At 40.4% G+C, this 22,992-nt stretch overlaps 1 protein-coding gene across 1 annotated transcript in view; it reads left to right on the top strand.

Moving 5' to 3' along the window:
• LOC127426069 (voltage-dependent L-type calcium channel subunit alpha-1D-like) overlaps positions 1-22,992 on the top strand; it is an 88,991-nt gene that overhangs the window by 13,064 nt on the left and 52,935 nt on the right. The window contains exons 6-18 of the mRNA XM_051672553.1: positions 1,483-1,557; positions 6,809-6,896; positions 7,416-7,442; positions 7,680-7,840; positions 7,943-8,168; positions 9,413-9,620; positions 9,719-9,839; positions 17,891-17,981; positions 18,104-18,137; positions 18,214-18,244; positions 18,330-18,456; positions 20,786-20,915; positions 22,065-22,124. Of these exons, the coding sequence (XP_051528513.1) occupies positions 1,483-1,557; positions 6,809-6,896; positions 7,416-7,442; positions 7,680-7,840; positions 7,943-8,168; positions 9,413-9,620; positions 9,719-9,839; positions 17,891-17,981; positions 18,104-18,137; positions 18,214-18,244; positions 18,330-18,456; positions 20,786-20,915; positions 22,065-22,124 (1,379 nt within the window). The remainder of the gene's footprint in view (positions 1-1,482; positions 1,558-6,808; positions 6,897-7,415; positions 7,443-7,679; positions 7,841-7,942; positions 8,169-9,412; positions 9,621-9,718; positions 9,840-17,890; positions 17,982-18,103; positions 18,138-18,213; positions 18,245-18,329; positions 18,457-20,785; positions 20,916-22,064; positions 22,125-22,992) is intronic.

The following is a 22,992-nucleotide window of genomic DNA, read 5'->3' as shown; positions in this document are numbered from 1 at the left end:
AGAGGAGTTTGCCTGAAAGTGGAGAAACTAATATGGACTAATCCTAATCCCTTTTATATAAGCAGTGCACATGATCGTGAGCCACCGAGTAGGGCAGATTTCAGCTTCGACTGTCATTGGAACCCGAGCGAGCAGCTCTTTTAAATGACCTTGGAGTGCTGCGAGAGGGTGGTCAGATTAGATTAGCACTCAATATTCAGAAAGTTTTTTTGCTATAATTGATTGATATGAAAAATAATAATAATAATAATAATAGACTGATTTTGCTGTTTCTCTTTAGATTAATTTAAATCTATGTTGAATTTTGAGTTTAAAAAAGTTAATTTTTCTATTCCCTATAAAGGGCTGCATGATTTGTTTAAAAATAAAAAAAAAATAAAAATCACAATTATTTGAACAAATTGTGATTTGAACTAAAATATAAACATTTTATATAATTGCCATTGCTTAGGTATCAAGATTAAAAACAATATAAGGCATAAAATCCACATTTAAAAGGATAACTTAATTTGTCTTTTTTATTTGAATGGGTCATGTACTAATCATATTGTTTGCTTTGGTGTTTTTAGATTTTGGTATAAATTTTCCACATTCAGTAAGGTGTGTGTTAAGCCTATAAACTATAGCAAGCAATAGCCAACCTTACATCTCCAAGCAAATGGCAATCTAGCAAACAATTTTGCCTCAAATTTGCATTATGTTTTGCTCATTGACAATTGTAAGATCGATTATTTTTAACTATGCATAGTAGACTACAGACCAAAAAGAGTCACTGCCATTTACTTTAACATGTGCGCCGAATGCAGACTACATTTGTATTTATTTGAATTGCAGCCTTTTGTTTAGTAATTGCACAAGGACATATTGCGATTTACAAGGGGTCAGCTTTCAAGTTCATATCACACACACATATAAACAGATCTCCATTATCAGCATCATCAGATCTCAAAATGTGGACCCTTAGTTCAGACATCATTTTTCTTTTTAAGTAAACGTGCTAGACGGATGTTGTTGACTGTTACGCTGCATCTCGCTGTTTTTTCAGCATCTCACATAGTAGTGCCGAATTTTCACAACACTGTGTTAAGTTCTCGAGAGAATTACCTTCCGTTCCATTCATTGTGCTGCGTCAAGGTTTTTTTTTAATGCAATGACATGTTCAGTTTGAATGGCCCTTTACTGTGTTTCTTTTGCCTCAGTCTAATGCTTTCAATCGATTCATTGCACCATGACATCATAATAACCTGCTCTCATTCACTGTTACTAACAACTACCCATCATCCTTTGCCCCTTTCCAACTAACCAGTTGCCTCAATGTCAATGTAGTGGTTGTAGTTTATTGTTGTTGTTAATTGTGTTGGTGCTGTTCTTGTTCCCGTGCTTTAACCTGTGTCGATGTCGCTGCTCGTTCTCGCCCCCGTGACCATGCTGCGGCTGTGCTGTGTATATCATGCATGGGCTATGGGTGCATGGAAAATGAAGGGGTTACACTGGCCAGCCTAATGGAGAAGAAGAAGAAAGGGTTTGGCTGGTTCAGCCAGTCCTCTGATACTCATGGTAAATCTCACTCCTAACCCTCTGTCCCTTTTAACTGATAAAGTGTGTCTGTGTGAATTTGTGTGATTACTTGAGGATTCTTTGAATTTTACCTGTTAGAATACTTTTTATCCCAGAAAAATAAAATGGATTATTCCAGCTCCGGATGAGCCATATTAAAATAGCTGATGTACGCCAACCTGTGATTACACATTAGTTAAATTCTATATTAAATTGCCGAATTGTAAAGCAGCCTACAGTATAATGCCCTACAATGCCTAAAAAACAAAAACAAAAAAAACCTTTTGGCTTCAGAGTTTGTTGATTGTCCATCCAAATATGTTTATGCCTCTCACCCACAATGGAACAGTGAAAACCAAAACAGGGAGTTTCGAAAATGCACTCCATAAATGCATACTTTGGAAAACCATGATTTTAGGAAACTGCAAATGGAGTTCCCTTTTAAGTCGGTCACTTCAACGCTGTGTCAGTAGGTGATGCTATGGGAAACTCCTCCCAGGACTGACGATCCCTGAACCCCTAAAAAATCACACCAATCTATTGGCAGATGGCACTTGCCTATAAACCGGAGCACAGTGCTATTTCATCAGAATTTTACTCTTCAGGGTCGCAATCACATCTCTCGTGCTCTGGACACCTAAAAATCTGCAATTTCGTCGTTGAATCTGCACAGCGAGTGGATTATTTTCTTCTTCCTGCCTATGCTGGGACAAATAGCCTATCCTTTTACACTTCCGCATTTGAAACGCTATTGTATTGTGATTGTTATATGTGTTCATTAAGTGAAATGCATATAAAATAGCCGTTTGGTTAGCGACGTCTTTTTAAAGATGACGTTTCGCAAATTTCTTCCAGCCTGTGAGTGATATACCACTCTGTCTGGCGGCGCTGCTTTGTCTGTCTGGGCCAAGCTCAGGCGGAAGTGGCGCACAGTGAGACTGATTGAGTTCACTGTGAATGCATGGAACTCAAGACGCTTTGCTCTCTGCTCCATTTCAAGCTTCTTTTCCCGTTTAGAATGCCAGTGACGATCTGCGCCCCACAATCTTTGCGCATGGTGTGATCAAATTCGGTGATAGAGTTACAATGAAAACGGAGACACGATATATCACTCGCTGCATCGAAAGCGAGACCTGGTCTCACTTAGCCGATGAGTTCGCTTGTATTTCCCCCTGAAGGGAGGAAAACCGTGCAAAAGCAGTCTCTGATGCTGAGCTGATTCTCAGTGTTCTCAAAAGATGAAATGTTCTTACAGAGCCGTTCACCATACTCTGCACGAATGCACGTTTCTGGTGCAGCTTCCTTCACAATGCTCGATCATGCTGTGCAAAGAGGCTATACTGAGATTGCCCCAGTTGAAGAGGCAGTAGCGGCCTATTGATGCCCTTTGCACTGGAGTGGATAAACAAGCAGGTGTATCTGTCCAAAACATGCTGGCTTACATCTTCGCCTGTTGGCAAGGCCAACACTGCAGCATGTCATGCTGGTTTGGCCATGCACAACATGGCAGTCTTGCAGGCCTATCAAGTCTTTTAAAGAGCTTCACTGCACCACTGACCTGCTGCTTTAAGCACACCAGGTTACCCAAAAATCTGCCGATGGCTTGGGCAGTGATTTTGGTAGCCCGGTCTTCATAGAGAGTTCGTCATGTTTGGCTCATTCTGCAGAGAGATGTGATAAGGACAAGACCATCCTGCTCAACACCTCAGTGTTGCAGAAGGGCCTTTTTGGTGACACCATGAATGCCTTCACTGAGCGGTTCCAGAAGGCTAAAAAGCAGTCGCAAGCATACAAGCACATCTTGTTTGTCTTGCTCGCACTCTTTCATGGTGCAGTGTCCTGCAAAGATAAGCGCACTCACCGCTTCAGCTCACCAGAGATTAGCTCCCATTAGGCCCAAGCGGCCGCGGTCTATGCACAAAATTGTTTTTTTCCAGCCCTCATCCCAGGGGAAAACCTTGTTCTAGGTGAGCCAAGCATTCCTAATTTTCAGAGAACAACAGTCTACTCCGGCTCCAAAGAAGGCCCACAAACACTCCATGTCCCTGCTGAGACTTATTCGCTCTCCCTGCCGTTGAATGCCAGGATCAAGATGATGTTCACTACAACGTTTCTGTTTTTGTTGCTTTTGGCAGAATGTCCATTGATTGCCACGTTTCAATAAAGCGTTCAGACCTCAAGGCATAAACATTCTCACAAAAATTACCAAAAATCAAGCTTTAACTGACTCATTTGTGCTGAGCGAACACACCTCGAGGTTGGGTGGCGTTCAGCCACTGGTGGCTACACACGATTCCCCTGTGTCCTCTGACCTGCTACACGGATGCGTGGCATGGTCTCTCGGGGGTCTCCAGCTGGGTACTGAGGTACGGTGACTGAGTGGGATATGCAGAGTTTATGCTCAGAGGTACAATGTCTCCTTGTCAAAGATGCATTTGAGGACATCTGTCTAGATACAGGCTTCCCCTAGCACCTTTGCCAGGTTTTATAACTTGGATGTCTCTTCCCTCTTATTTATTTATTTATTTATTTATTCCTCCCTTTTTCTCCCCAAGTTGGAATGCCCAACTCCCAATGCATTCTAAGTCCTCATGGTGGTGTAGTGACTCGCCTCAATCCGGGTGGCGGAGGACGAATCTCAGTTGCCTCCGCGTCTGAGACCGTCAATCAGCGCATCTTATCTTGTGGCTTGTTAAGCGCGCTACTGCGGAGACGTAGCGTGTGTGGAGGCTTCATGTTATTCTCCGCGCACAACTCACCACGCGCCCCACCGAGATCAAGAACCAGACATTATAGCGACCACGAGGAGGTTACCCCATGTGACTCTACCCTCCCTAGCAACCGGGCCAATTTGGTTGCTTAGGAGACCTGTCTGGAGTCACTCAGCACACCCTGAATTCGATCTCGTGACTCCAGGGGTGGTAGTCAGCGTCAGTACTCGCTGAGATACCCAGGCCCCATCTCTTCACTCTTTTTCCAGATTCTCACTGTGAAGGAGGGTTGATTTCTTAATGGATCCTACTGCCTTTCTGACTAGTGTCATTGTGTTGGTCTCATGACCATGTCGTCCTTGACTGTTCCCGATGTGAAAGGCAATGTTTTTAATGTCCTACTACCCTGTTGGTAATTGGCTTTGCATTATTTTGTTGGTCTGCGACTGTTCTCTTTCTAAATTCCTTCCCCACTACAGTGCGGATGTGAATTTTGACAGTGTACTTCTAGTATAATTGTTATACTTAACCAAGAATGGTTACTGCTACCTATAATTCAATTTGAAGGGGAGACTAATGACTTTTTAACTACCCTACTGGCAAGTAGGCATTGCTTCATGTGTTTGAATCAGTAGCACGCACCGTCGAAGTGACCAACTTGAAAGGGAAAGTTATGGTTACAACTGTAACCTTAGTTCTCTTAAAGGAGGGAACGAGATGCTGCGTAAGCTTACCATACTGCTGATTTCTCACTGTTAAGGGGCCGAGAGATGTGTTCTCCCTTCAGTCAAAAAATCCTGATGAAGTGGCACTGTGGTCCGGTTTATATGCTCGCGATGATGCACACATCATAGTGTCAAGCGTCATCTGCCAATAGATTGCCGTGAAATTATAGGGCTTCAGAGATCGTAACCATAACATTTTCACCACACTAATACGTTTTTGTTTGAAAATGCATTAATTTTCCTACATTTTCACCTTTCATAACTCAGAAATGATGAAATGTGTAGTTGCTGCATTTTGCCTTTTCAGGGCAGTGAAGACTTATAAGCTATATTATTTGGCAGAAGAATTGTTTATTGCAACGCAGATAATTATGAATTGAACATTGGAGGTTTTTATCATACTGATGTTGCCACTTTTTTACAAAAAAAGCCACAAGATATTGAGCGTTACAGTGATTTTACCGCAGTTTACCTTGGGTTTTAGCCGCTCAACTTTGCGTTGGTCCTTGCAACACCCACTTAGGCTTGATGAAAGGTTTTGTCAAATGCAATTTTCTTTCCTGTATTTCCTCTTGAAACGGAAAGTTGGGGCATAACATTTCAAAGGGCTTGTTTGTTTTTAATAGCCAATCGCCTTTAGTTTACTTGCTATTGATTGTCAGTTACAGTTGGTTTTAGGGTGAAGAGATATTTTAATTCAAGAGAACATTTTATTAGACAAACAATGTTAAAAAAAAATATTTTATGATATGTGTATGATATTAATGTGAATGCTGTGGTGTATGTGAATGCAAGATCAATTGCTTTTCATGCTACTTGTGCTTTTACAAGTGTAATTTTCCTTATCTTTGACCATAAAAACATATGTTATGTCTTTGTACCCCTCATTTTAACCTGAGCATTACTGTTATCAATTTCTTTCCTGCACTAATTTGCCCCTCTCATTTTCATTCTCTCAAAATCAGCGTGAGTCAGAAGCGCAGTGTATCGCCAACTTTAAAATCCCACTTTAAAACAGGGATGGAGTTTATACTGTAGAAATGAGGTTAAACCCAGATCACCAGGCCTGTGGTCAGCAGTTTAAAGAGCAGTCACAAAGTCCAATCACACTCACGTATTACTGTCTACTGGTGTGTCAGAATTTATCCATGCATCCCCAGGGAATATGAGGGCTGAGGAGAGCAGTAATTTTCTACTTCTCCCCTCTAGCAGTCTTTTGTTTTATAATTAGTAAACTTTTACCCAGTGCTATAATTGAACTAATGGCCTTTTAGTTTGATCAATGTGAACTGAACCGATTAGAGCTGAAATATCATATTAAAAATCATGTTTTTCCGATTACAGGACTACAGAGCTTAGAAATCATGTTCATAATGACTTGATATTTATTCATTGATTAAACATTGATTAAATAAAATTAAAGAAATATTGGCCAGGTACTGCATCTAAAATATTCCTATCCATATGCAAGCATTTACCACATATTTCAAGCTAAGATCTTAATGTTGATATAAAATAAATGGACATGTTATGCATCATCTACTGCGGTTTCTGCAAGCCCTCTTTTATTTACAAATGGAGCTTTTGACTTTTGGATTGGGTTTCAATATAGATGTCTCAAAATCACATTATCTGCTTGCTGGATGTTTGTTTTTCTGAAAGATTGACGATTATTTTGTGCACACGCTAGTTTTTGTCCACAAAATGATTATCTTGGCAGAGTCTGTGTGAACATGCTGTGTGTTAATGGATTTTCTATGCAGTGAGTAAACTTTCAGTGTGTGTGTGATGAACCTTGTGTTTGTGACACAATAGCAAGCATGCCAGCGAGCGAGACAGAGTCAATGAATACAGAAAATGAAAAAGGAGAGGACGAGAAGGCGACATGTTGCGGCCCAACATGGTGAGAAGCCACACATATATACATAAATGCATTCAGTTGGCTTATATATTTATGTAAAGGTGATGTGTTTAATTTGTTCAATGTTATATTTTCTCCTATACCAGCTTAATGTGCAGACACAACTATAAATAAGCTATTCCCAGGCATATATCCATGAAAAGTGTAAACACTGTGGCTCTATGGTGCTATCAAAACATCGTTCTGTTTGTTGGAGCAGCCCAACATAGCAAAATAAGCTCAACCAATGGTGTGAGTTTGAGGCGGGACTATCTGTTTTCTGGCATATGGCAGATGAGGGGAGTTTTCATGAAACTTGTTTAAAAACATTATTCTTGAAAATCAATGTATCATAATTTTTTTTATTTCATTTGGTGATGCTAGTGGCACTGAAATTACACACTTCACCTTTAATCAGTAATGTATGATATTTCGATATCATGTAATATGCTCTGCCAAGTAAGTATATGGATATTCTGATTTATTATATAAAATTTACTATTTGTTTGTTTTGATTTACAGTCAAAAAATTTCAAAATCAAAGTTCAGGTTAGTAAACCCATAGGTAGTGAATGCTTGTATCTGCATGCTGTCATGTGTGTATTATTCTGAGTTTGGATGCTTGTTTGTTTTCATATTTTGTAAAGAAAACCACCATGCCTGCCTATCTATCTATCTATCTGTTTGTCTGTCTGTGTCTGTCTGTCTGTCTGTCTAAGTCGTCTGTTATAATTTTTTTCTTCCCATTCTGTTTATTTTCTTTGACTTCACCGCTTCCTCTTTCAGTCGGCGCTGGCGTCGCTGGAACCGGCTCTGTCGGAGGAATTGTCGCTTGGCAGTGAAATCAGTGCCATTCTATTGGCTGGTAATAATTCTGGTGTTCCTCAACACTTTGACCATCTCTTCAGAACATTACAACCAGCCAGATTGGCTCACACAAGTACAGGGTGAGTGCTAAATCTAAAAGAGTTAACCACAGAATACCTTTGTAACATGACTGCTTCATATTCTCACTGAATCCTCTTCTCTGATTGGCTTTTGTCATGCAGATGTGGCCAATAAAGTGCTGCTGGCCTTGTTCACGTGTGAGATGTTGGTGAAGATGTACAGTCTGGGCCTGCAGGCTTATTTTGTTTCTCTCTTTAATCGTTTTGACTGCTTTGTGGTGTGTGGAGGCATCACGGAGACGATTCTAGTGGAGTTTGAGATCATGTCACCTCTCGGCATCTCAGTGTTTCGATGTGTGCGACTGCTCAGGATCTTTAAAGTTACACGGTAAGAGAGAGAAGCAAAATGAAAAATTATCAAGAAGTGGCTGCTGGTTGGTTACGAGACACACAGGAACCAGTGTTGTTTGGCATCTTTGAACTCAAACCTTGCTGACACATGCCAAGTCATTTTTGGGTAAACTGTTACTTTAAGGAATGCATTTACACAAGAAAAATTGATGAATTCATAGAGTGATTTTAGTTCTAAATGAAAGAAAGAGCAAACAAATAAGCGAATGAATGAAAGCAAATGAACGAAAGAGAGCAAATGAAAGAGAAAACGAAAGAGGGTGAATGAAAGAGAAAGCGAACAAACAAAACGGCAAACGAAAGAACAAACATACGAGTATATGAATGTAACAGCGAACAAACAAACAAAAAGAGTGAAAAAAGAGAAAGCAAATGAAAGAATGAATAAACGAAAACAAAAGCAAATGAACTAAAGACCGAACAAACAAGCGAAAGAGAGCAAACAAATTAAAGAAAAATTAAAATAAAGCACGAACCACAGAGCTAACGCATGAAAACTAATAAATTCATTGAGTGCATTCAACTCTAACTGAAAAGAAAGAAAGAGCAAAAGAGTGAATGAAAAAAAGAGCAAACAAAAGAGATAACGAAAGAAAAAGTGTTCAGAAGATTGAGGGACAAAAGAACAATTTTACGTGCAAACGAGTGAAAAAGAGCAAAGGAACAACAAAAAAGTGCGAATTAACAAAAGAAAGCAAACGTAAGAGTGAACAAATTAAAGTAAATGACAGATCGAACAAGAAAGTAAATGACAGATCGAAGAATGAACGCAAGAAAGAGCAAACGAAGTCAAGAAAGTAAAGTGGACAAGACAACTGAGCATTGATCACTATCAAGTGTATAAAGTTGCTTTGGGCACTAGACACACATTAAAGTCAAGCTGAAATCAAAATTTATCCTATTTACTTTTTTAATATACTGTACATTCCTTGTCTATTGTGAATGTTGGCACAATGATTCATTAGTGCAACAAAATAACTTTGTAATCTTTAATCAAAATTGTGACATTTGCTCAACCTCTGAAACAAATTTCCTTTTCAGCTGTCACCAAACCAACAACCTGTCATATAGAGACCACTTTCCACAATCCCTATCTCCATTCTGTCTTGTTGAATATCCTGTTTCACTCAGACATACGTCACATTACAGAAGTAAAATGAGTTTCAAACAGTTCTTGTTTGTTTGAGTAGAAATCTCATGGTTATTGTTTTGTATTTTTAGTCATTGGGCGTCTCTCAGTAACCTTGTGGCATCTCTGCTGAACTCCATGAAGTCCATCGCCTCTCTCCTGCTGCTGCTCTTCCTCTTCATCATCATCTTCAGCCTCCTTGGAATGCAAGTTTTTGGCGGGAAGTTCAACTTTGATGAGACTCAAACGAAGAGGAGCACCTTTGATAACTTCCCTCAGGCCTTGCTCACTGTGTTTCAGGTGTGTCTGCATGCACCTGTCAAGTCTTGATCAGTTTTGGATCGGTATGGGATTAGTTTTATTGTTTTTGTGCTCAAGTTAATATATGTTGCTTTCAGATCCTGACTGGTGAAGACTGGAATGCAGTCATGTATGATGGCATAATGGCGTACGGTGGCCCATCATCATCCGGAATGATCGTGTGCATCTACTTCATCATCCTCTTCATTTGTGGAAACTGTATCCTTTTCTCCAGACTTCCTCTGATTTAGATCTTTGTCATTACTTCAGTAATTTTTTTTAAGGATTCAATTAACAGACACACACACACACACACATATATATATATATATATATATATATATATATATATATATATATATATATATATATATACAGTACCTGTATATATTTATACAACAGTTAGTTCAGATACTTGAATCTGATTAGACGAGGCGTTCCAAGAGTGCTGATAGCTAACACCATCAGCACTGGGATGCTTTACTGTTTGTTTCACTCTGCTTGTGATCGTGGTGTTCCAAACTTACGTGTAAGAGCAGTGCAGATGTGTGAGAGCAGCTAGATGTGTAAATTTCCATTCATCCCTGTGACATTAAAGATTTAAACAAAAGACTGTCTTGTGTGTGCTATGAGCGAGTTGAGCTGACTTTGACAAACTATGCCAGTCAGTGCGCCAATTTCATCTGGAATTGTCTCTCACTCAATGATTGCTTGAATTACTACTGCACTATAGCTGAGAAATAGAGTTAAACTAACAGCTTCAGCATTACTGCCAATCACAGCTGAGAGTCACGACTGACGGAGTAATCAAAACCTTTGTCATGACCGGCTCGAAAACCGTGACAAAGAGGGAGACCACACGTGGGTTAAATTTATAAATAGCCAATAACCTGCATCATCTCACCACTCAGTCCACCCCACGACTCCAGTCCTCAGCAACCACGGGCCCTGTGGAAGCAAATTAAGAAAACCAAAGTGTAGGGTAGAGAATAGAAGGAATCAGCAGGGGAGAGGGAATCAAACAGTAAATACAAAACTTTAGGGTAAGGGGGCTCAAACAAAGCGTCCACCAACACGTTGTCAGACAGGGTTCCCGCAGATCCTTAAAAGTCTTAAAATGTCTTAAATTAATTTTTCCAAAATTTAAGGTCATGAAAAGTCTTAAATATCTTAAATGATACAACAAAAGTCTTGGGCGAGCCTGGGTAGCTCAGCGAGTAAAGACTCTGACTACCACCCCTGGAGTCGCAAGTTCAAATCCATGGCGTGCTGAGTGACTCCAGCCAGGTCTCCTAAGCAACCAATTGGCCCGGTTGTTAGGGAGGGTAGAGTCACATGGGGTAACCACCTCGTGGTGAGTTGTGCGTGGATGCCGCGGAGAATAGCGTGAAACCTCCACACGCGCTATGTCTCTGTGGTAGCGCGCTCAACAAGCCACGTGATAAGATGCGCGGATTGACGGGCTCAGACACGGAGGCAACTGAGATTCGTCCTCCGCCACCCAGATTGAGGCGAGTCACTACGCCACCACGAGGACTTAGAGCGCATTGGGAATTGGGCATTCCAAATTGGGGAGAAAAGGGGGGAGAGAAAAAAAATGATACAACTAAAGTCTTAATTATCATTTAAAGATATCTTAAATTTGTGAGCGGAAAGACAGAAACCGTGATATGACCTAATGTGATTATCAAACTTCAATAGAATATGATTCAATTAAATAAATACACGCGCTGCATCTTTCAGAGTGAAAACGTGGCACTATTGTATTTTCTCCAAGCACGCGGGGGCTTGTGAGTGTTTTCAGCTGTTGTAGAGCAGTTCACAATCATAAAGCCATATCGGAAATTTATGTCAAGCGATTACTAATGATCAGCTGTTGATGATGATGATGTAGTGTTGATGAAATATGACAATGTTTACTTTTAATTTTTTATATTGTAATACGTTGTAGATTATTGTAGGAGTGCAAATTTTATTTCCTTATCTGTTTGTGTGAGAAGCTGGATGCGGTGAAGCGCAAGTATTTCAAAATAAGAGTTCCGATGTATTTCAGCTTTTAAACTGAAAAGTTCCGCACTATGAATCAAATCTTTTTTCTTTTTTCCCCCCCTGGTTATTGGTATTTTGGTTACACCATAATTTGCATCTGGAATTTAATTCAGTCTGGTCTCTAGTAGCCTCTGTCTGGCCCTCCCCATCACAGGAAGGAAAGACTAAGAACATTTCATACAGGCTTCCAATTTAAAAAACTACTGGCAGATTAATTGCCTTTCTTTCAATACATTATCGTATCAGCAAAATACAATGTTGGTCAACCTCTAATTTGTATTTATTTATATAATGGTACAATTTTAATGTGATATACAGTATAAAGTATGTGGAAAACATGTCTTGAGTATTTTAAACTTGCATATTGGATATTAAACTAGCAATGTTATGGCCATGTTGAATGCGTGCCCATACCTGTTTAAGTAAGAGTCTGTGATACATGATTTATTTTGAGAATGTGTTGGCTTGTTTTGGTATGGGGATACGGTATACATTTTTTCGTTCAGGTCTTCAAAAAGTCTTAAAAATCGTAAATTTAATTTTAACTCTGCAGCAACCCTGTCAGAGCCCTAAATGTGACGTATGTCCAGAACATAAGGCTGCAAAAAAAAAAGCACCACCATGTAAGGCACTGATTTGGGCTCCGCAATGAATGCAAATATGTGAGGGGGTTATGATTGGAAAACACCACCAGTGGAACACCAGCTGATCCCACATAAACCTCAAAATGTTGCAGAGCCCAAATCAAAGCCAACACCTCCTCAATAACTGAATAATACAGTTGGTAAGAAGAGAACTTCTTTGAAAAATAACTAACGGGACGATCACCGTCAGCCTGCAATAATACAGCCCCTGCACCCACATTACTAGCATCCACGCACAGCTTGAAAGGCCTATCAAAACGTGGTGCTGCAAGAACTGGGGCAGAGGTGAGAAGTAATTTAACCTCATCAAAAGCTTGGTTACAGATGGGCGCCCAAATGAACTTTATCTTAACCTTGAGCAGGTCAGTCAAAGGGGCTACAGCAGTTTAGAAGTTTTTACAAAAGTTATGATAGTAACCAACTAGGCCTATGAAAAGCTTTAACTCCTTTTTTGTTGTAGGAGAAGGAAAACAATCAATGGACTCTACCTTAGCACGCACTGGGCGCACACAGCCCTGCCCGACCACCTTACCAAGGTACGTTACTGTCGCCTTGGCAAGCTCACACTTTGCCAAGTTGACAGTAAGATGTGTCTCTTCCAGGCAGCCGAACAGTGCTGCAATGCGACGCAAGTGCTGCTCCCAGGAGTCACTGAATACAACAAGGTCATCTTGATAAACTGTAACACCCTCCAAATCAAAAACAACCCTGTTCATTAACCTCTGAAATGTGGCGGGTGCATTCCGCAAACCAAAACTCATAACGTACGAAAATAATCATGCTAAAGGAACAAAAGCAGAAATTTCTTGTGCACGAGATGTTAATGGAATTTGCCTGTAGCCCTTAAGCAAATCAGATTTGCTCACAAACATAGCTGAACCAACCTAGTTGATACAATCTGCCATTCGGGGAAGTGGAAGAGAATAAGGCTTAGTCACCCTGTTAACCTTTCATAATCAGTACAAAAAACAATGGGTACCATCAGATTTATTTAGAAGCAAGCAGGGTGTGGCCCAGCTTGAGAATGAAGGTTTTGCGATATCATTATCAAGCATATAATGAATTTCAGCATCTAGATGCTTGCGTTTCTCTGGGGAAACACGATAGAAATGCTGGCGAATGGACTCATCCCCAACGTCAATATCGTGCTTCATACAGTGGGTACGAGAAGGTAAGTCAGAAAATAAAGTATTGAAACAACTAAGCAGGCTTTTCAAATCCGCACAACAGGATACATTTAAATGAGCAAACACAACATCCAAATTCGCAAGCGATTCTGAAGTCTTTAGTCGACCAAGCAGCACAGCATCATCTGGAGGTGAAACTCCCTCATCCACATCACCACCTAAGGGAGTGGGTGACACAGTTTCAACTACCAGCATTGGTTTAACATCAGTAGTTTCCACATTCAGTAAACTGGAACAACGAAAATAGGGCTTTAACAAATTAACTTGAGTGGATTATCTCTGATTTGGAGTAGCAATCATATAGTTCAGTTCAGAGACCTTCTCAACTACAGTGAAAGGGCCAGTGAACTGAGGGTATTGGGGGGGGGGGGGGTATGGTCTCTTTACAATTCAGATCCTGGACGAGCCCCCATTTGTCATGATCGGCTTGAAAGCTATGACAAAGTGGGAGACAACACGTGTTAAATGCTCAATAAAAGTAATTTATTAAGGAAGAGTATTTACATGAAATGAAAAGACAAAAAAACAAGAACCAAAAAACAAAACAAAAAACAAAAGAACACGAGTCTGAATGGGGCAGAGAGAGTGTGCACGAGGAGAGAGCCGCTTAAATGCCATGCAGCAATCACTGGCACAGGTGTATCCCATCAATATTGATAAGCCAAATGACTCCATTCACTGCTAGTCTGAAACAGAATACAAGCACAGAAGAAAAACTAATACAACAGCGCCTACTTGGTACGAGTTAGGAGAGGACTTAAGCTTTCAACATGGCGGAGGAGAGTCTGGTTTCTGTATACATATACAAGAATGAAACTGCCATTCCCCGTGTTTTCTCTAACAACAAAACACTTGAATGTGAATTCAATATTCATGGGAAAATTCAGATAGCACGTATGCCAGCATCACTCCACAATCAATGCGGATTACTTTCACTTTACAGCTGAGGAATAGAATTAAACAGATGCAGGTAATCACAAGCTCAGTCTCTCTCTCTCATACACACACACATCCTTGTTTCTCCAATAACTTGTTAGAAACAGCCCAAGCTGTTGTTATTAGTTCTAAAGTGTGGTTTTCTGATTAGTAACGGAGACTTGGCCTCATCTTTCATACTAGCAATGGCAGATCCTGTGGTGTAAGGAAGTAGTTCCACACACAAGAGCATTTTTTTTTGGGACAGTCCTTAGTTTTTCCCTATTTATTTATTTACTTGTTCGATGAACTGTTGTATAAAAGCAGTATCACACTTGCAATTGTGCTGTATTGTCCATCTGTCATCATGGCTGTAATTACCATGCTGATAGCTTGACATACAGCACTCCTGCTTGTGTGATATTGCTTTAATATATATATATATATATATATATATATATATATATATATATATATATATATATATATATATATATATATACATACACACACACACATGCACTGATCAGCCACAACATTAAAACCACTGACATGTGAAGTGAATAACATCGATTATTTCATTACAGTGGCACCTGTCAAGAGGTGGGATATATTAGGCAGCAAGTGAACAGTCAGTTCTTGAATTTCATGTGTTGGAAGCAGGAAAAATGGACAAGCGCCTAATTGTGATGGCTAGATGGCTGGGTCAAAGCATCTCCAAAACGGCAGGTCTTGTGGAGTGTTCCCAGCATGCAGTGGTTTGTACCTACCAAAAGTAGTCCAAGGAAGGACAACCGGTGAACCGGCAACAGGGTCATGGGTGCCCAAGGCTCATTGATGTGCATGGAGAGCGGAGGCTAGCCTGTCTGGTCCGATCCCACAGATGAGCCACTGTAGTGCAAATTGTTGTCAAACTTAATGCTGGCCATGATAGAAAGGTGTCAGAACACAGTGCATCGCAGCTTGCTGCATTTTGGGCTGCGTAGCCGCAGACTGGTCAGAGTGCCCATGCTTACCCCTGTCCACCGCCAGAAGCGCCTACAATGGGTACGTGAGCGTCAGAACTGGACCATTGAGCAATGGATGTAGGTGGCCTGGTCTGATGAATCACGTATTCTTTTATGTCATGTGAATGGCCGGTTGCATGTGCGTCGTTTACCTGGGGAAGAGATGGCAGCAGGATGCACCATGGGAAGAAGGCAGGCTGGCGGAGGCAGTGTGATGCTCTGGGCAATGTGGATGTTACTTTGACAAGTACCACCTGCAGTACTTAAAGATTGTTGCAGACCACTCACACCCCTTCATGGCAACGGTATTCCCTGATGGCAGTGGCCTCTTTCAGCAGGATAATGCACTTTGCCACACTGCAGAAATTGTTCAGGAATGGTTTGAGGAACATGACAAAGGGTTCAAGGTGTTGACTTGGCCTCAAAATTTCCCAGATCTTAATCTGATGGAGCATCTATGGGATGTGCTGGACCAATAATTCCGATCCATGGAGGCCCCACCTTGCAATTTACAGGATTTAAAAGATCTGCTGCTAACGTGTTGGTGCCAGATACCACAGGACACCATCAGAGGTCTTGTGGAGTCCATGCCTCGATGGGTCAGAGCTGTTTTGGCGGCATGAGGGGGATCTACATTATATTAGGCAGGTGGTTTTAATGTTGTGGCTGATCGGTGTATATACAGTATATACACTGATGAGCAAAACATTATGACCACCTGCCTTATATGCTGTTGATCCTCTGCGTGCCATCAAAAAAGTGCAGAGGCATGGACTTTACAAGAAACCTGAAGGTGTCCTGTGGTCAAGTTTTGTAAGTTGCAAGGTGGAGCCGCTGTAGATTGGACTTATTGGTCCAGCACATCCCTCAGATGCTCAATCGGATTGAGATCTGGGGAATTTGGAGGCCAGGGCAACACCTTGATCTCTTCATCATGTTCCTCAAACCATTCCCGAACAATGCACACAGTGTGACAGGTGCATTATCCTGCTGAAAAAGGCCACTGCCATCAGGGAAAACCATTGCCATGAAGGGGTTTATCTGGTATGAAACGATGTTTAGGTAGATGGCATGTGCCAAATTGATGTCCACATAAATGGCTGGACCCAGAGTTTCCCAGCAGAACATTGCTCAGAGCATCACATTCCCTCCACCGGCTTGTCATTTTCCCACAGTGCATTCTGTTGCCATCACTTCCCCAGGTAAACGGCGCACACGTACATGGCCGTCCATGTGATGTAAAAGAAAACGGGACTCATTGGACCAGGCGAGCTTTTTCCACTGTTCCAAGGTCCAGTTACGATGCTCACGTGCCCATTGAAAGTGCTTTCGATGGTGGACATGGGTCATCATGGCAGCCCTTTACGCAGCAGAGTGCGATGCACTGTGTGTTGTGACGCATTCCTCCCATAACCATAACCATAATTTTATTTTTATTTATTTTATTTTTATTTTTATCCACTTTTCTCCCAATTTGGAATACCTCCTTGTGGTGGCGCGGTTACTCACCTCAATCCGGGTGGAGGAGGACAAGTCTCGGTTGCCTCCGCTTCTGAGACCGCCAATCCGCGCATCTTATCACGTGGCTCGTTGTGCATGACACCGCGGAGACTCCGCATGTGGAGGCTCATGCTACCCTCCGAGATCCACGCACAACTTACCACGCGCCCCATTGAGAGCGAGAACCACTAATCGCGACCACGAGGAGGTTACCCCATGTGACTCTACCCTCCCTAGCAACTGGGCCAATTTGGTTGCTTAGGAGACCTGGCTGGAGTCACTCAGCACACCCTGGATTCGAACTCGTGACTCCAGGGGTGGTAGTCAACGTTAAAACTTGCTGAGATACCCAGGCACCCCCACCCATAACCATTATTAAAATTTTCTGTGACTTGTGCCACAGTAGACCTTCTGTCGGTTCGGACCAGATGGGATAGCCTTCATTGCTCTCGCGCATCGATGAGCCTTGGGCACCCAACACCCTGTCGCTGGATTTTGGTTAGTACCTCCTCGGACCACTGTCGGTAGGTACTCACCACTGCTGACCGGGAGCACCCCACAAGCCTTGCCGTTTCAGAGATGCTCTGACCCAGTCGTCTGGTCATAACAATTTGGCCCTTGTCTTAGTCACTCAGTCACTTAACTTAGTCACTTAGTCACTTAACTCCTGCCCATTTCTCCTGCATTCAACATGTTGACTACGAGAACTGATTGTTCACTTACCATCTACTCTACCCAGACCTTGACATGTGGCCTTGTTAGGAGATGATCATCATTATTCGCTTCACCTGTGAGTGGTCATAATATTTTGGGTCATCGGTGTATATATATATATATATATATATATATATATATATATATATATATATATATATAACATTGTAATTATTTTTTTTTCAGTTATAGTCAGTTTTGTGCTTATGAATGTTGCTTTTCTATGTTGTTTTGCTTAACACAATGTAACCTAGACATTCTTCTGAATGTATTCTTGGCTATCGCTGTGGACAACCTGGCAGACGCAGAGTCTCTGAATACAGACAACGACGATAAGAAGAAATGGTAAATGATAAACCCTTGTAGAGGTCATTTATCACAGACTAAAGTGCCTGCATCAAGTTTCTTCTGTTCGTGTGCTGCATTTTTCAGTGTGCTTGTTTTTTTGTTTGTTTGTTTTTTTCAAGTGATGAAAATGAGGAAATTGAAGATGATGTCAAGGTAAATCTTTTGTGTTCATGTGTTTGTGTGGCTGTGTTTGTAGCAGAATATAACAGCCTTGATTTCTTTCTTCCAGGCTGGGGAGGAGGATGAGAAGGACAATGCAGGTATGAACTATATGTAAATGTAATTGTATATTGAAAATTATGGTGGTTTAGAATGCATGTCCTGATGCCCGTGTCCCTGTAACAGAGGAGGATGAAGACGAGCCGGATGTTCCAGCAGGGCCCCGCCCACAGATCTCAGAACTCGTTAAGAAGGAGAAAATCACTCCAATTCCAGAGGGCAGTGCGTTCTTCATCTTTAGCAACACAAACCCGTATGTGTCACTTTTATTGACTCAAACACACAAACAAATAAGAAATTATATTTTGATTCCTAAACATTAGGCCTGTTTTTAGATTAATTAAGATGTTTTTGCATTGTGACATTATTTTCATTAAGAATTTAAGACAATTAAAAATGTCCCCCCAAAATTGTATTACTGTAATAATAAGTATAAAAACCTTACTAACGTTTTTTATTTTAAGAAGTATTTGTTGTATTGCCTTTAATGCTTTTATGCTGATTTAAATAAAGAAAATAATTTTATTATATACTACAGAAAAATACTGTATTAACGTAATGAGAATCTAATTCAAATTACCATTAAAAGTAATAAGGAACTGTTCGGATGCATGTGGTAATGAGAATTTAGGGGGAAAATCATGTGACCTGGGGCCTCGTGTATAAAACTTTGCGTAAATTTCATACCGAAAGCGTGCGTACGCCAGGGTTTCCGTTAGCCGGTAAATACTGGTTTTTGACTGCTAAAAGGCCACAATGACCGACAAATAAAAAATTGTCAGACACAATGTCTGGTGAAAATGTTAAAAATAAATGTCATCAACCCCTTTAGTTGATGCCATATGTGTACAGCATGATGCCATTCCAACGATTACAGTGCTTCGCTGCCATGGAGGTTTAAACTCTCCAGACAGTTTGCAAAGTCCTAATCCGTGACTACAGCAGGTTTTATCACACACACTGGCAAAAGCAGCCTGCGTTATTTCCGTCTCACGTCTTCTCACTTCAGAATCGCATTAAAACAGCCTTGCGTTGCCGTCTTCTGGAGGAGCAGCACACCAGGCTTATGTGCATCACGCTGCACACATTTGACTTCATGTTGGCAGAAAAACACTTTTGTGCCAAAAGGAAAATAGTAATAAAAATAAAGAGAAAGAAATTAGCCAAGGTGAGAAATCATATGACATAACCTTACAATTTGTGTTATTTTAAGATATGTGGCAAATTATGTTAAGCATTTAGCTTTGTCTTCTGTTTTTGTTTTGAACGTTTTTTGAATCAACGGATAAACAGCTATAATGAACAAACGTTTATTGTCCATCACAATACAGCACACAACACCAAAATGAGATTTTTTCCAATTTGTCCCGTAAACTTTATAATTCCCGGACACGTTGGCCGGCACCAAATTTTCTTAGCAGAAACTCGGGCATACTCACAAAAGTCCTATTTTGCGTACGCACAAACAATTTATTTGTATAAAACCGTACGTGCACCAGAATCTGTGCAAAGATTGTGTGTTCATGCACATACTTCATTCCCCACCTGTCTCCTCCCTGAAATAACCATATATGGAATTTGCAACACCTGTTTTGCTACATAAAATTACCATTTTCATATTGACATCCAGACACATGATACTGCTGAGTTCAACTGCGATGTTTTTTCTGTTGTTAATATCACTGGTGGTCCTGTTGAAGCGAAACAAAATGAGTTTTTGCTTGAACCGCTCATCTCTCGAGAGGCTGCAGTGCACTGCTCTCGTGCAAGGAGCTCTAAAGCTCACGTGCTGTCTGTCTTATGAACACGCACAGATGATCAACGGTCGGTCAAGAGTTCCACTTAATAATACATAACATTTCAGTTTGTTTCTCACCAAACCTTATTGTATTCCTTCAGAACAAGACATGAGTCACATACAATAAAGTATCAGACTTCTGAATGATACTTTTGTGTCCTTTTGAAGCATGAAGAGGTGGTCACCATAAACTGCCATTGTATGACATCACTGAGCACAACATTTTTTCACAATTTCTCCCTTTGTGTTAAGAAAAAGAAAGTCATATGGGGTTATAACAACACAGGCACAATGGCTGAATTTTCATTTTTGATTCGAGTGCTGAGCTCCATACTTTTTTATTCGAAATGTGGTTTATTAAAAGAAAAGCGGAGTCTGTTCAGTTCATTACGTGTCCAGTTGGAGTTGGCAATTCACACACACCAGTAAAAGAGCGCGTACACATAGTCAAGAGTGTGCGGATAATGCGCACATATTTATGCCAAGTTGATTTTTTTTACAAATCCTGATGTGTGCGTTGGAAATTGCGTACGCACAATTCAGTGCCCATTTTGTGCAAATGCAGCATTTATACATCAGGCCCCTGGACATGCTTTTATGACATCCACCCACATGCACATATGAAAAACAAATGCTGTGCAACAACACTATTACAGACATTGAATCTTTTGTAATTTGTTAATGAATGTATTTAATTTCTGAATTTCTCCATCTTTATACACACGTTCAATGTTTACGATGTCAAGCCTTGACCTTTTACATTTCTCTCTTTTCTCTCTTTTAGAATTCGAGTCGCATGCCACAAGCTGATTAACCATCACATCTTCACCAACCTCATCCTTGTGTTCATCATGCTAAGCTCCGCCTCCTTGGCTGCCGAGGATCCAATCAGAAACTTCTCGGCCCGCAACATTGTAAGTTCGTCTTGCAAAGACACACCCACACAAACATGGTCTAAAGAGACATTTCATATCCTGAATGTCCCAAAACTCTTCATTAGTTCTGTCATCTACAGTAAATTAAACTAAAACAGAACTGTAAATGACAGTTAATTGCTAACATGTCAAGTGAAAATTCTCTCATCATTTACTCGCTTTCATGCCATCTCAGATGTGTTTGACTTCCTTTCTCCTGCAGAACACAAACAAAGATTTTTAGTAGAAATTTCAGCTCTTTAGATCCTTTTAATGCGAGTGAATGGTGGCCAGACCTTTGAAGCTCCAAAAATCACATAAAGACTGCACAAAAGTAATCCATATGACTACGGTGGTTTAATATGTCTTCTTAAGCGATGCAATCACTTTGGGTGAGAAACAGATCAATATTTCAATCCTTTTTCACTATAAACCAACTGTAAGATTTATAGTTAAAAAGGCCTTAAATATTTATCTGTTTCTCACCCACGCCTATTATATTGCTTATGAAGACATGGATTTAACCACTGAAGTCGTATGGATTACTGTAATGATGCATTTATGTACTTTTTGGAGCTTGAAAGGCCTGGTCACCATTCACGTGCATTGTATGGACCTACAGAGCTGAAATATTCATTTGTGTTCAACAGAAGAAAAGAAAGTCAAACACATCTGGGATGCCATGAGGATGAATAAATGATGAGAGAATTTGAATTTTTAAAATTGCCTTTTCTGGATAAGAACTATATAGTTAAGGTACTCAGGTTCTAAATATGAAAACTAAAACTAAAGAGTATTCCAAATAAATTACTGATAAAGTAAAATAAATCTGTATATATAAACCAAGCAATATAAACCAAAGTCTTGACAATATTTTGGCCTGTGAAGTTATATATACTTAGCTGTTCTGTTTTTTTCCTTTTTTCTTTTCATGCTTTCTTCTGCCAAACTTGTTCTAATCTTTTTCTTTTGTACTAAGGAAACTTCCTTCTCTGAAACATTAATGTTTTTATGGTGTTACCATTACAGACAACCTGGTACACCTTGGTATAATTAAAATACATACAGAATAAATATAAATAATCTCATGATAACGATGATTGATAAATGTCTTTTATCTTTGTTAAACATGTACGTTACTCTTTGCAGATACTTGGTTACTTTGACTATGCTTTCACGGCTATCTTTACTGTAGAGATCGTGTTGAAGGTAAATGTCGTGCCCTGTGCCTTTGTGTTGTGTGTGCTGTCTGTACAATAACGCTGTAATCGTTTGGTTTATTCCAGGTCCTAGGCTATGCAGATTATGTCTTCACTAGTATGTTTACATTTGAGATCGTATTAAAGGTAACCTTTCGGCACATAGACCTGGCTGCATTATCTCCATGTGTGTCACCTGCTACTTTAAAGACTACCTGGCTTGATTAGTCTCTTTTTTTCTTACTCTTATTTTCAACCACGGCACCTCTTTTACTAAAAGACTACAAGAAAAGAAATGTACATGAAATTCCATCTTCATCAAACACACACTCGCCACAAGAGTTGTCAGGTTTTCACATACGGCAAGTTTGAACTCAGCTCTGATTGGTCAAAAGTGGGGTTAGGGAAGTATGAAGGTAACCAGTCTGGAGGAATCAAGAAAGTGTCCCTCTTTTAGAGGAGAAAAACATTAATTATAATTACTGTAGATGAAACTATGCAACTCTTTGTGAAATGATAACAGAGCTGCCTCTCTCTCATGCCTTCATAACTGATTGGCCTGTATCCAGTCCATAAAAGAGGGGGCAAATACAACCATGCTTGTTTAGAACATGGTTCAGTCTGCAATCCCCTTGGCTGAGTGCTTATCAATGCAATGTGACCTCCAGAACCACATGGGGCAGCACAGTTTCAGCTTTAGCTGGATGTCATTTAACAACTCCAGTATAATCTGATTTTATCAAGAGATTCAATTTTAATTAGTGCTGATTTTGGACCAGTGATCACTAACTTAAGCTACTAAGTGTTAAAGAATGGTTTAGTTTCAATACAAGCTCTTTTGGCAGAAAGGTAACCCCACCCCAAAAAGGACAGACAGT

Source organism: Myxocyprinus asiaticus, chromosome 35, assembly GCF_019703515.2.
Source record: "Myxocyprinus asiaticus isolate MX2 ecotype Aquarium Trade chromosome 35, UBuf_Myxa_2, whole genome shotgun sequence".
NCBI lineage: Eukaryota > Metazoa > Chordata > Actinopteri > Cypriniformes > Catostomidae > Myxocyprinus > Myxocyprinus asiaticus.
This window is presented reverse-complemented; position numbering and strand designations above follow the sequence as displayed.